The sequence below is a fragment of the Balaenoptera ricei genome, chromosome 2 (assembly GCF_028023285.1).
Source record: "Balaenoptera ricei isolate mBalRic1 chromosome 2, mBalRic1.hap2, whole genome shotgun sequence".
NCBI lineage: Eukaryota > Metazoa > Chordata > Mammalia > Artiodactyla > Balaenopteridae > Balaenoptera > Balaenoptera ricei.
The window spans coordinates 152,281,158-152,295,563 of NC_082640.1; the positions used below are offsets into that span (position 1 = coordinate 152,281,158).

General features: G+C 36.3%; 1 protein-coding gene across 3 annotated transcripts in view; it reads left to right on the top strand.

The window, feature by feature from the left end:
- Positions 1-14,406, top strand: part of FUT8 (fucosyltransferase 8) — a 321,610-nt gene that overhangs the window by 290,133 nt on the left and 17,071 nt on the right. For all 3 annotated transcript variants that reach the window (XM_059915753.1, XM_059915752.1, XM_059915751.1), the window contains 2 exons: positions 8,208-8,454; positions 12,255-12,431. In XM_059915753.1, coding sequence (XP_059771736.1) covers positions 8,208-8,454; positions 12,255-12,431 — 424 coding nt within the window. The remainder of the gene's footprint in view (positions 1-8,207; positions 8,455-12,254; positions 12,432-14,406) is intronic.

The window sequence follows — 14,406 nt, forward strand, 5'->3', positions numbered from 1 at the left end:
CTACCAGGTAAGACTTTGTGGCTTATTGATAGATAACTATCTACAGGTTGAAAAATATGTTGCAGAAATAGTAGGAATCTTCTTGGCAAGGGAGTGATAGACATATTCCTTTGCAAATTCTAGTGTTGGTTCTAAAGAAGGTTGTGGTTGTGCGGTCCCTGTTTTAAGCATAAATGAAAAGTGTCATGGGAGCCATCGTGTGAAGTATCAAATCTGTACAAAGTATTATCTTTTTTAAGCAGTAATAATCAAAAGACTACTCTCCATCTCAGACTTCTCCTCTTTACCCTGTTTGCTTATGTTTATCTTCCTCCTCCCTCTCCTTTCCATGCTCCATTAATTAAGGTTTCATGCCTTTTGCCTCATAGTTCTTTTTCTTTCCTTATGGGTATCCCCTGCTCTTCCTCCATTTAAACCAGAATGGGTAAAATATAGCCATTTTTTGAATAATGTCTTTATAATATTTTTCTCAGCTCTGCCACCAGAGGCTGTAGATTGTAAAGTACTAGCTCTCTTTCTAGAGATATAATACAACCCAGAAGAGGAGAAACGAGGGAGGGACAGGTGACTTATACCAGATTGGAGCCGCAGTGATAGCAGGAGCTGTGGCTTGTCATGGAAAGCCGTACCCCATTGCCCATCTTTTTTCTTCCACAGTGGAGGAGGAGGCAGCTGGGAAAGAAGACGTACTCTGCAGTCTGAGGTGGCAGCAAGAGCTAAAGATGGGCATGATGGCAGGGTGACTCTTGGAGCTGCTGGTACTTTATGGATTGGTCTAGCATACAGTATGAGGGAGATTTGTTGTTCCAGTCCCTATTTTAGTAGGCCAAGGTATTTGTCTGTTTTATCAGTGCTTTAGCATGGTGCCACACTTAAGTTGTCTTCTCTCCTCACATCCCAAAAAAGTCTTAACTATTTTGTTATTAGTTCCTCCTTCCAAAATGACTGTATTTTCATTTTCTTCTCTCATGGAATATCCAGAATTTCTTGTTGTAATTCTTGTATCTTAGGGTATTAGCATGGACCTTTACCCTATCATCAAGGAACCCTAATTAGGCCTTCCTGATTAACATAATTGGAAGATAACAGCATAAAAATTACAAGTAGCTGTAAATCCAACATGAAATATCATATTCCTAACTCTCCAAGTACGTGCTAACCACAGAGGCAACTATAAAATTCCCCCAAAGCAAAAGGAAATGCAGCATGCCAACTGACAGCTCTATCCAGTGAGATCCTGACAGCGCACACCTGCTCACTCCGTCACCTCTTGCAGGGATTCTCAAGGAATGAAAGGCTGGTATTACCATGAGGTCCTTCCTCCTGGCTATTTCTTTCAAGGAGACATGACATGTGATGAAAGAATAATGAGAGTGTAATTGTGATTTTTTTTTTTTTTACAAGAATGGGGGAAAGAAAGGTTGGGGTTTGGCTCTTTACTAAATTTGATGAAATTAAGCCTTGTCTTTGTTTCTACTGCTTTCCATTCCTCCATTCTCTTGTTTCTTACCAATGAGAAAAGCTGTTCAAGGATTCCTTGGGATCCTTTGGGTTAGTAGGAGGTTCTAAGTTAGGAGAAAGTATTACTAAAAAACAAACAAAAAACTCCCCTAAAATCTCTAGCCGTGGAGTTACAGGGCCTGTGTAATCTGAATGATCATAGAAGCTATTGGCAGCGTCCCCTTTATGAGCAAGCTGTCTGTGGACTGTCTGGAACCTCTTGTAACAAAGTAACATATATGTATATAAAAGTTAAATGACTAAATTTGTTTCAGAAACATTAAGAATGACTGCAGGAAACCTTCTGTTTAGTGGTACAAAGCAAACAATTATCTTTGGTCTTTTTTCTTTTGACACTGTCCTGCCTACTTTATCCTGAACTGCATAATTCACTTAAGTTATTACATATTTTCCATTAGCTATTCTTTTAGTCCTCAATCCAGAGTCAAGTCTGTCAGAATATCGTTGAGGTCAGTGAACCATGAGTCTGGTTGCTTTTGCAAGGCATTTCTGTTGCTAGTAAAAGAAGGAAGCACCTCATAAGAATGCTGCACAGTCGTTTCCACAGTGTGATATGCTAATTCTTAAGAATGTTGCTAACACTGCAGTGTGTTTCATATGATTGAATTTAGAACTTTTCACTCAATTGGTTCAAGGCTTCGAACTGGCAGTAATAACAGTCTTTTGAGTCCTTGCTTAAGTAGAGCAGTGATGGAATTCATATGGCAGGCGACAGTTGTTCATTCAAGTTCAGGAAGAGATCTGTATCAGCCGCAGTGGTTGAAAAACAAAAGGAAAGTAGCCCAGATGTTCACTTTTTAATAGTATATCTTGCCTTCATATTTTAAACGAGAACAGAGCTCAGTCATTAAATGAGGATATAAATATTAATGTCGTCATGTTAAAATCCAAAAGAACAGAGCTCACACATTTATGTGATTTTTTTTTTTTTTTAACGGCCATCTATAAATCAAGTAAAATCAAGAAAGCTCCCCCGTGCCTCTAGAGGTCTCACCACAGCTAGTGAACTTTTGGTCTTTTACTCTTGCCTTCTCTAACAAGTCTCAGAGAGTTGAGTGAGAATTTAGTCAGTCATATTTGGCCACACAGTGGCAAAGAAAATGTAAATCCCAAAAGTCCAGATAGTCTTTGTGGATATAATTTAATCATAGAAATTCCTTGCTGTAATATGAGCAGGAAGTATTACTAGTTTAGCCAACGTACTGCTATTCTGTACTTTCAGTATAGCACAGAATTTTGGTCAAGTTAGTGATGATAGAATATCAGAACTTTCAGATAATCAGAGTTGCTGTTCACTCTTTTATTGCCTATGGTAAACAGTATGAATAAGATTTGCTTTGGGTGTGTATCTTATATCTCCTTATCTGGTATATTTGGGAGTATATCTTTGGCTCACTGAAATAGGGCATTTTGATATATTTTTCAGAGAATATGATATTTTGGCAAGTAATCTCTTCCTGGACTAAACAATAGCCAGATTCTTGGGAACTGTTCAGCAGAACTGATCCCGGGATACAAAACTAGCGTTTTTTTGAGAATTGCTGTGTGTCAGGCATTGTGCTCAGCTTTCTCCATGCAATATCTCATCCTCAGAATAACTTGATGAGTAAGATACTATTATTAACCCCATTTTACAGATGAGAAATGTGCTATTATCAATGCCATTTTCCAGATGAAGAAACAGGGATGAAGTTAAATATAACTTATCCAAGGTCACACAACTGTTAAGTGATAGAGGATTTGAACTCCAATTTTTATCATTCCAAAGCCTATACTCTTAATCACTGTGCACTACAGTCAAGGTACTGTATGAATAAGCATTTGCCTTACTTTGTTTTGTTTGATGTCTCTCCCTGCTCCAGCCTCAAATAGGGCCATGAATCCCAGCAGTTGACACAGTCTTTGGAATGGCTATTGGATGTGATGGCACCTAGCAGCTATAACCATTCAAGGCAACCCTTAGGTAGAGAATTAAAACCTCATTCTACTGCTCTGTACTTATTTGGAGGAAGCCAGGACCTATGTGGGTACTGAGGGAAATCTTAAGAGTCCTGAGTCCAAAAAATAGACAGCTTTTCTGGTTCAGAATCACCAAAAAGTTACTAATAACCCCCTCCTCCCACCAAGTGAATTTAAGTTCTAGATAGTGATGTCTTATTGAAGATTTTTCTCAACTGGCAACCCTATTCCAAACCTCTCTGCCTTGACAATTCTGAGCTCTATGAATTCTGTTTTTAGGAGAGTTCCCCCTCCTGAGTGCTGCTTCTCTCACAACAAGACAGTAAATATAGAAGAAATCTTATGGACTGGGAACCAAAATCTTTCTATCCTTGAAACATTTTTCATTATAGCAGAACCCATTCATTTATGGTGGATATTAAGCTTCTCAAGCCCTTTCTATTGAGTCTGTGGAAGACTAATAATTCTAATTGACTAGCTGCAGGGCTGGTGTCTCTGACTTAATGTTACATGAAATGATGACAGAGTAGTGCTTTTAAATGGGGCTCTCATGAATTGACTAGCAGGGAAGAGGGCTCTTCTAAAGGTACTGGCCTGTAGCTATGGAGATCATCCCTTTCAAAGAGCTACCTGTGCTCCTGCCAGAGCTGCCCTCAGCAAATGACCTGATAAAAGAGGATTATCCACAAGAGAGGTAGTCTTGAATATGAGATAATTAATAATGACCGAATCAATTCAAGTTGAACTGGGCAGTCAGTTGTGTAATGCCTGGGCTAGTTTGCACTGGTTCTTTACAGATGAACAGTGCTGACTTATGTATGGTTTGTACATTTGAAACATTCTTTTGCTAGAAGGTTGATGCAGTGCTTTTTTTTTTTTTTTTTTTTTTTAAACCAACACTAAAGTCCTCTTAGAGTGGCAGGGCACTTTTGATTGGTCAACAGGGCCATACTTAAATGCTTTTAAAAAATTTATGTTCTAGAAAGCAGAAGGTAATACAAGTAGTAGAGTAAACACTAGAATCTGATCATTAGCTGTATTACCGTTGAGAAGTTCTCTTAACCTCTCTTAGTCTGTTTCTTCTGGAAAATGAAGCAGTTTAAATAAATCTGTGTTTCCCAAATTCTGAAACCTACCACAGATTACTAGAGGTGACTTTATGTGGCATATGTGATAATGTCAGGTGGTTTTCTGATAAAACATTAAAATGAACATTGAATCTCATACCTGAGAGAGTTATTCCTTGTTCAGCCTTTCTGATTATATCAGTCTCAATTTGATATCAAGATATCTTTAATAGTTCTTTAACACTGGATAGTTGTTTGGGGATGGAGGTAGGCGGGGGCAGATATTGTGGATCATTTATTCCTCAAAAATCTCTATGGAAGCGAAGTTAATTCCATTCCTTAGAAGGGAAAAGTACAGAAGTGCTTTTTTGCTCTGTCTACCTCATTTCACCTCTACTTGGAAGGAAAGTCCTGTGTTATGCAACTGGTGAGTTAACAGGAAGAACCAAACATGTGAGGTAAAGCCCTTTCTGGCTCCTCTCGTGGTGGTGCGGCCCGTTCTCAGAAGACACGCTCCTCCTCCACCACGTGCATAGAAGGCCTTTGTTGACAAACTCTGCTTAGGACTGGGTGGGAACTATTAGGAAACCCGTGAGACCATCAATCCAGAAATTCATCTTTATTGGTAATCAAGCTGATATTTTGATTGCCTTTTTATTCCTCTCTCTGCTTTTCATTTGGTTTCAAACTCATAGGAGATGTAAAGGGAGAGGCAATTATCACCCCTTAAAACCTCACTAATAATCTTTTTTAATATAAATCTGACTTGAGCTCAGAGCCCTTTATAAGCAATAGTATCTGTATAGAGTTTAATAACATGGTTTGTTTTTAGTGAAGTTATATTTTTAGTTACCATCTATAAAATAAATCAATTTAAGTTTTAAAAAGTGAATTTTTAAAACATTAAATAGTACAGATGGTGTATGGATATGGGGAGAATTACAAAGGTGGTACTTAAATGACTGAAGTTTAGAAAACACTGAATAAGATTATCTCTAGGATCTCTTCCAGATTTAAATTCTTTTGAATGTGTATTCCAATAGAATAAAAAATGTTATGTGGTAAACCAAGTAAAAGAAAAGACCTTCTAACATAGCGTGTACTATGTAATTTTCTTTCATTTTGAAATGTATCATTACTGAGGAGGCTAAACTTTCATGCTATGACAGTTTTTTTCATTTATAAATATGAATACCCCTTTCTTAATAATTTACTAGGCAGCTGAGTATTGATATGTTTTGGATAGCATGTTTGTTGGTGATGATGGTTTGTTTTATTTTGTTTGTTGTTCTTTCACCAAAAGCAGTCTAGTTCTGGGTGAGGTTTTTGAACTGGAAATCTTGAAAGGCAGGAACCATGTCATCACTCTATACTCTGCCTAGTACAGAGTTTGACATAGTAGTATTCAGTAAATATTTGAACGAATGAATGAATGAATAAAAAAGTCAATAAAAATAAACTGAGTTCTGTGTCTTGAAGGTACAAGCATAGTTTTCATTTCTGAAATGAAATAGTCAATAGGGCTAGCTGTACAGAAGTTTGAGGTCTTGGGGCAATTAGAAGGTAATACTTTCACATGAGTGAAGTTTGGAGCTAGTTACATGGAACATTTAGAATAACCTTTTCAGGAAGTAATCACAAAAAGAAGGTAGCTGTACTAATTTTGCTTTTGTTTATGGTCATATATGAGAAGCTAGGATCTTTCTTTCTTTCCCTCTTTGTTTTTTATAAAAAAAGAGCTACCTTTCTTCCTTATTTTTTTCTCTCTCATACATGTACTACTTATCATCTCCACATCAGGGAAAGCACCCCAATTTTCCTTGCCTTAGGGAGACCATTAGAGCTTAATTTAAAATGCAGCTCATTCTTTCCCCACACACTCTTAATTACAGTTTCTCATCTGATAAAGGGGCCCAACTCTTTCTTAACTGGCATGCTAGACGAACTGAAATACTGGCGGTAAATTTGTTTATTCCCATTTATTCCCTCAACAAATGTCATGTTTCAAGGGCTTTGTTCTAAGACTCCTGAAATGAGTTTTACATATCAGAGACAGAGAGAATATTAACCAGAAGTTTTTAATTCTTAGTTATACCAACTGACTTTCTAATAACTATGCAATTGGTTTGAGTGATCACATACCCAGATCATGTAATTTATTTAAAAATACTTTTCATATATGTAGAAAAACAGAGTTTAAGGACTGTGTTTCATTCTGGTGAATACATTTTAAACGTATCCTAGGTCTGTTCTCTACAAGTACATTCTTTCTTTGACAGTCCAGTGATTAACTGTGATTATAATTTATTTTGCACAATGACAACATCTTAACTGGAGTTATTTTGTATGTTCAGGTTAATACTTTTTGTTATTGAAAATTTAAGTCAGTACGTTTTATATTTGTGAAATCTTTCTGCCTGGTATCTTTGTGTTTTCTAGTTATTACTGTGTGGTCTTTAGTATGTGACGTAAACTCTAAGGATGCTGGCTGTCACATTTTGGTTTGTTCTCATTGCATTATAAAATTGATAGAACAGCAGTAACATTAATGGTATATAGAAGTTTGGTTTTTAAACCAATCGTCATCTGCAGAAATTCTCTATCTCTGTTCTAACTTTAAATTTAAAATATCTAGGTAAACAATCAACACAGATTCTATTCATCATCTTTGAGAATATAATAGGTCTAATTTTGGCCAAGAAAAAAAAAAAAGACTTTAGAACTATCAATTTTTTTTCTTCAAAAGAGAGAGATGCTTGTCTTAAAATTGTAATCTTTAGATATCTCTAGAGTCATTGTGGTCTGTCATGAAAGTATGCAAGAGCCACTTACTATAACGGCAAGCTGGAAGTGTTGAGAACACTATGTCTAATTCAAAAACAACAATTATAGGTTCTACATATAAGTGATATCATATAATATTTGTCCTTCTCTGAACAGCAGAAGTAACACAACATTGTAAATCAACTGTACTCCAATAAAAATTTTTAAAAAACAATTATAAAAAACAGAACCTTTGCCTAGGGAGCCATGTCCACTGGCGATATGGTTATTCTCTGATTAGATGCTTTGAGTGCTGGATACCATTCTTTTTTTTTAATCTTTATTGGATTATAATTGCTTTACAATGTGGTATTAGTTTCTGCTGTACAACAAAGTGAATCAGCTATATGTATACATATATCCCCTCCCTCTTGAGCCTCCCTCCCACCCTCCCCATCCCACCCCTCTATTACTCAGCCATAAAAAGGAACGAAATTGAGTCATTTGTAGTGATGTGGATGGACCTAGAGTCTGTCCTACAGAGTGAAGTAAGTCAGAAAGAGAAAAAAAGAGTACCATATATTAACGTATATATATGGAATCTAGAAAAATGGATACCATTCTTATCTGGGGTATGAGGTGTTGATATGGCAGCACATTATGATAGAAAAGAAAAGGCCATGAACTTGAGGGGCAGACCAACCTGAATGTGAAATTCAGCTCTGTCACTTTTACTCTGGTATCTAGGGCAAGTTACTTAACTTCCTCTGTAAAATGAAAATTATAATACTTCTTTAGAGTTTCTGTGATGATAAAAGCACCCAGAGTGAGTTCTTGTCAAATGGTAGTTGTACAAGGAATACAATGTGGTGATGATATGTTTTGATATTCCCTCAGGTGAAGTAAAGGACAAAAATGTTCAGGTGGTTGAGCTCCCCATTGTAGACAGTCTTCATCCTCGTCCTCCATATTTACCCCTGGCTGTACCAGAAGACCTTGCAGATCGACTTGTACGAGTCCATGGTGATCCTGCAGTGTGGTGGGTGTCCCAGTTTGTCAAATACTTGATCCGCCCACAACCTTGGCTGGAAAAAGAAATAGAAGAGGCCACCAAGAAGCTAGGCTTCAAACATCCAGTTATTGGGTAAGAACCTGATTTGTTCCTCCTAAAAGTGCTATGTAGTAGCAGGGATACATACCTTTACAATACAGTGTGAACTTTACAAGATATAGTGTAATTTTCATAGCCCCACCCAAAAACAGAGGTTCCAGAGTTCACCTTAGGCCACAGGGAGATTATTCTTCCTTTGTTCATTTAGAACAGCTGAGTCATCATAATTTAGTCACCCTTAATCATTTGTTCATTTATTCATTCAACAAATATATAAAACCATATTTCTGAAATTAACAGTCTCTCCTGGGGAAACCAGCAAAATCTTATTTTGTTGGGAGTATTTTAGATGCTATACATGACTCCTGCCTTACTCTAACAGGGCTACGAGATGAAGCTCTCATATTTATAGCTTCTCTACTGCACCTTATTCTTAGATTTCATTAATTGCCACTGGTGATTATTTTGCATTTTTAATGTTCTGTTTTCTTTTTTGTTTTGAAAGCTACTTTGAGAATAAAGATATCATTAGTAATGTAAGATAATGTTAAAATTATTGTTTAAAGTTATCTCTTGGCCCACTTGGGAGTTATCATGTATATATATGTACAGTCTCATGCTTATGTTAAGGGAGATATATCAGGAAATCCTGGAAGCAAAAAAAAATCCAAAAGAGCATCTTTGTTCACAAGCATGTGCTCCTATACCCATACATAAAAAGTTATGGAGTAAGGAGTTTTCCTGGGTCCTGATGCCAGATTTCACACGATGGGAAATGTTCTTTGCCTAATGGAAAGAATACTAGACTGAGAGTTAAGTGACCTCAGTAATATTCCTGGCTTTTCCCTAATTCTGGGCCACGTTACTTAATAATAGTATTATTGAGCTTTGATTTTTTTTCCATCTGTAAAATAGGGAAGGCAATACCTGCCCTAAAAATGATGATGTGATAATATAAGGATGAAAAAGGATTTTAGTTCTGTGGGAAAAAATGCACTGTAAAATATTATTACCTTTCAGAGAGACTGATGATGCTTAAGTAATTCCTGAAAATAGATTTGTAGGCTAGACTATGGCGTTCTGCAGCTTCTATTGTTTGTAATAAAGTCAGCTATTGATTAATATTGATACATGTGTTGATTCATTCACTTATCTGCAGAATATTTATTGAATACTTGCTACTGTGGGGGACAGAGGTTAAATTTTTTTTAATGGCTCCTTCTAACTCATCACAGTCCATGGGAAAAGAGACTTACACAACTAGCATTATATGAGTAGAATGTGATAAATGCCCTGAGAGAAAGCATAAAAAGTTTTATGAGAGGTCGAGGGAGGGGAAATGTACTTCCATTTCCCAAGAAAGGACCAAGAAAGGCTTCATAGCTGCAGTGTTTGAACAGGATCTTGGAAGATGGAGAACGATACACTATAGTAGTTACATTACCAAAATAACTTCAACTGCATTATCTCATTGATCCTGTAACACAAGCCTGTGATGTGGGCAGAGATAACCATTTTACAAGTGAGGAAACTAAGGAAAGAAAATCTCTCCCCAAAGTTCCAGAGTTTATAAAGGCAAAACCAGGACTTACACCTGCTTAACTTTGTTTGGATTTCCTATAGTTTTACATACCAGAAAGCTACCCTTATTAATTTTTCATGGAGTATCCACCACATTGAGAATTGGCCAAATATAGAAACTTGAAGTACCGCAGACAGCTAAGTTGTTTGCACACTTAGGTAGTGTGCTGTAATGAAAGAGGGGTGCATTAGAGTTCAAGAATCTGGGGGTCCAATCTAGCTTCCACCACTAACAAGTTATGTGACTTTGGACAACTTACTTGGTCACTCTGGGCCTTCATTAATTGTCACTCTTTTTTCATTTATTAAAACAAAACAAAAGAAAATGCTAGGTTAGATAGTAGTATCTAAGGTTTCTACTTACACAATACTAAACAGTTAGATTTTTGTGTCTACCCATCATCCATTCATTTATTCCTTCATTCATTTGTTGTGTTTGGTGCAATTGGGAATAAATAAAATCAGATTCCTTGCCCTGGAGGAGCTTTGATAGATAGTGAAAATCAGGCAAGTACACAAATAACTTTTACTTTTGTAAAGACTGGGTTAAAATGTATGTGAAAGAAACCAGCCTCCCTTTGCCTTATATTGTCATTTTGTTCCCTGAAATGTCTTCAGAGACATCAGTTTCTTTAACTGTCAGATGAAAGAGTTACATTAAATCAAATGACTTCTAATATCCTTCACAGATCTAACATTTTGATTCTTCCATAAAAATTCCATTAAGGTCCTCTCAAATTATTGGTCCAGGCCTAATTTCAGGAATACTTGGAAAATTGACAAAATTGCTTAGTAGTACTCTGCCACTATGTCAAATGTTCCTCTTCCTTTGATTTTTCCTTCTTGTTATAGCTCTCCTTTGTTTTTATCTTTATTTTCGTATCTCCCACCCCATTTCTTCCCTGTGTCTTAGTCTTCGTACGTATAGAAGTTACTGACCCCTGTTCTAAGTAGTAGAGCTAAAACAAGAACACGGTAAAATCAGAGTTTTAAATACTGTTTCTTCTCATGAAACTTTTCATTGAAATTCAGTGGAATTGTTCTTTCTGCCCCATCTCATCTCCATAGAGCACAGTGAACAATTCCAAATTTCCTGAGAGAACCAGTGACTAAGAAGAACGTGGGAAGGAAAAAATGATATGATAGGTGTTCATACGATAGTATTCACATCTGGACTATCACCTGAAATGCAAAGGAAAGAACAGCCACGAAGATGTCAGAGTAACTACAGTGAAGTTAAATCCTCACTCCAGATTCATAATAAAAAGCTGGTCCTAGGCTTGACTTAAGACATGCCCACATATTGTGACCTAAAGGAAACAAATCTACCTTTTTTCTTTTCCAACATATGAATAGTGGTTTAGTAATTTGGGAAGAGGGGAGATGTGGGAAGGGCAAATTTAAGGAGTGTTTTAACTTATGAAAACAAACTCTGACTATTATTCCTGTTTTCATTAAAATACTGTTGGAAGTCAATGCCTTATTCAGTGCAGGACAATGTAAATCTGTGTCCCCAATTTTACAGTTTTGGAGCTTTTCTTAAATAGGACAGATGAGATCAGTATCTGCTTGTGTTTGATAGAGTAAAAAGCAGGGAAAGGAAATTCATTGTGCCTACAACAAAAAGACTGGCATGGCTCCATGAACTTAAAATAGTAAGAACTCTTAAAAGGTTTGCCTTGCCTTGATTGTGCTATAGGAAGAATCCATACAGGTCTGTGTTTTCCTTGCACAACTTTAAATTCAACAAGCTGGCATTACAGTGACAATACAGGATAAAATGAAGAAAAAGAAAACTTGGCACCAAAACATTACAAATGATATATTTAATGTTCTGTAATAGCAACTGTGAATCTTGGCATCCTTTATTGTCAAATATATTAAAAATTATATCCAGTTTTTTCTGGAAGGCTAGTTGGTATTTGCTGCCTTATATGCGGTCTAATTCTGGAATCTCCCATTTATTCCTGATTATGCCAATTACTTTCTCTTTATAAGAAAGCATTCTTCAAAGACTTAACCTATTTTTTCTAATTCCCCTTGTATTAATATGCAAATATATTTAGAATATATGTGTTTGAATTTTTTAAAATATTGGTTTTATTTTTTCTAATGGTGAAAATGAAAGAAAAATTGGTTTAAAATGTCCATAACACCACCATGAATAGGGATATAAAGCTGAGTACCCTAAAAGTACTCAGTGGATCAGAACATTATCAACAGAATCTGACTTTCTCCCTCTGCCCCCGCAGAGTCCATGTCAGACGCACAGACAAAGTGGGAACAGAAGCAGCCTTCCACCCCATTGAGGAATACATGGTACACGTTGAAGAACATTTTCAGCTTCTTGCTCGCAGAATGCAAGTGGATAAAAAAAGAGTATATTTGGCCACAGATGACCCTTCTTTATTAAAGGAGGCAAAAACAAAGTAAGTTAGATGAACTAATGATTCTAGAGTGAACCATCTCTTTTCAGTTGAAAGGAATCCTTAATTCCCATGACTTGTGATTCTTGTCACAATGAATGTTATTACTGATAGTTGGGGGTTTTAAATTCAAACAACTGTGTACTTGTGCAACTGCTATTATGATCAAAGCATATGTGAGGTGCCAGCAAGGTGTAGATTTCATTCTGAAACCCCTTCTCTTGACTTGTAGGCAGCAGTCATCTCATTATATACTCACATGACCTTTGTGTGCTTGGAAGGGAGAGAGCAAGCTTTCTGGTGTCTCTTCTTATAAGGAAGGGCACTAATTCCATCATGAGTGTCCTACCCTCATGACCTTATTTAACCCTAAGTACCTCCCAAAGGCCCCACCTCCAAATATTATCACATTAAGGGTTAGGGCTTAAACATATGAATTCTGGGGGGACACAAACATTTAGTCCATAATACTAACAAACTCACAAGACTGTTAGCAATAAAACATACCAGGTGCTTGCCCTTTTGCTCTTACTATCTTCACCAACAATCACAGGCAACTGAAACCATGTGTAAGATATAAGTTTTCATCTTATAAAAATTTCTGGAATTTGGAAATTATATTTTTTAAAAAGGCAAAGAATCAAAAGATGAGTTTTGTAAGTGAAATTATAAGGACTGCCAGCTTGTACTGAGCTGTATTGAGCCCGCCTGCCTGTATTTCAGGCACTGTGCTAGGTGGTGGGGATTCCATGATAAGCAAGACACTCTCTGCTCTCAAGGAATTCCCAATCTAGTAGGGGAATGGACGGTTACAATACAGTATGAGTAGTGCTACTATAGAGTAATACCGTCTACTCCAGAAATCATCCCTGAATCCTTGACTAAGTGGTCCTCCTCTGTGCATTCCTCTTAGTATTTAGCACTTGCTTGCTTCTGTCTCCCTCACTAGGTTATAAGCACTTTAGAAACCATACCTAGTTCTAGTAAGTGCCCAGTAAGTATTGAATTATGTTCATTTCAGTCCTATCTGTTTGAAAACATTTTGTTAGCAATTCTCATTTGACCTTTTTGACTTTTAATTAATTTATTTCTCAATCCCTCTTTTATGTCACAAATGGGGGTTGGGAAGAAAAACAAATCTAGAATGAATACTATAATGCAGGTATTTATCCATATCATTGGATAATCATTTAAACCCTATTTCTACCTCGTAAGAATCTAAATTAACCTGATATAAATTGGTTTTTCTTTAAGGCTCCCTCTATTGATTATACACACAGACACTCTCTCTCTCTCTCTCACACACACACACACACACACATATGCAGGCGTGCATGTGCACACACAAACAAAAGACCAAGAAATTCATCAGCCAAATATAAGCCAAGTTATATAGTTATAATTCTTGTTTAAGTATAAGAGTTAGGGATTAAATGAACATTTGGACATAAAACAAGAAAAAATTTTCACAGATATTTTTCTAGTTTGATATACAGACCTATTAGAGAGAAACAAAGTAGAAATAGTTCATCTTAGTCCTTCATTTTAAAATATCAGACTGAATTTGTAGCTTAGTTGAAAAAATGTTAAAATATTACTTTATTTACTCTTTTACTTGTTCTTGAATGCATCATAAGTTTTTCCCTTGATTGGCAAAATAATTCATGCTCATTAGAAAATATGGAGTTGGTAAGTATACAAGCAAGGAAAAAATATTACCCACAGTCTCATTACTCAGTGGCAACAACTATTTAAATATCAACATATTCCCTTCAGTCATTTATGTAGTTATACATTTTTGTAGTTGATCATATTCTATATAATTTGAACTCTTGTTTTACTTAATATAGCACTAGATCCCTTTTCCCAGGTTGCTAAAAAAAGTCAGTGTAAATCTCTTTTTTTAGTGACTACATATCCACTGAATGGAAATGCCATTGCTTGCTTGACCATTCTCTTAATATTTGACAGGTTATTT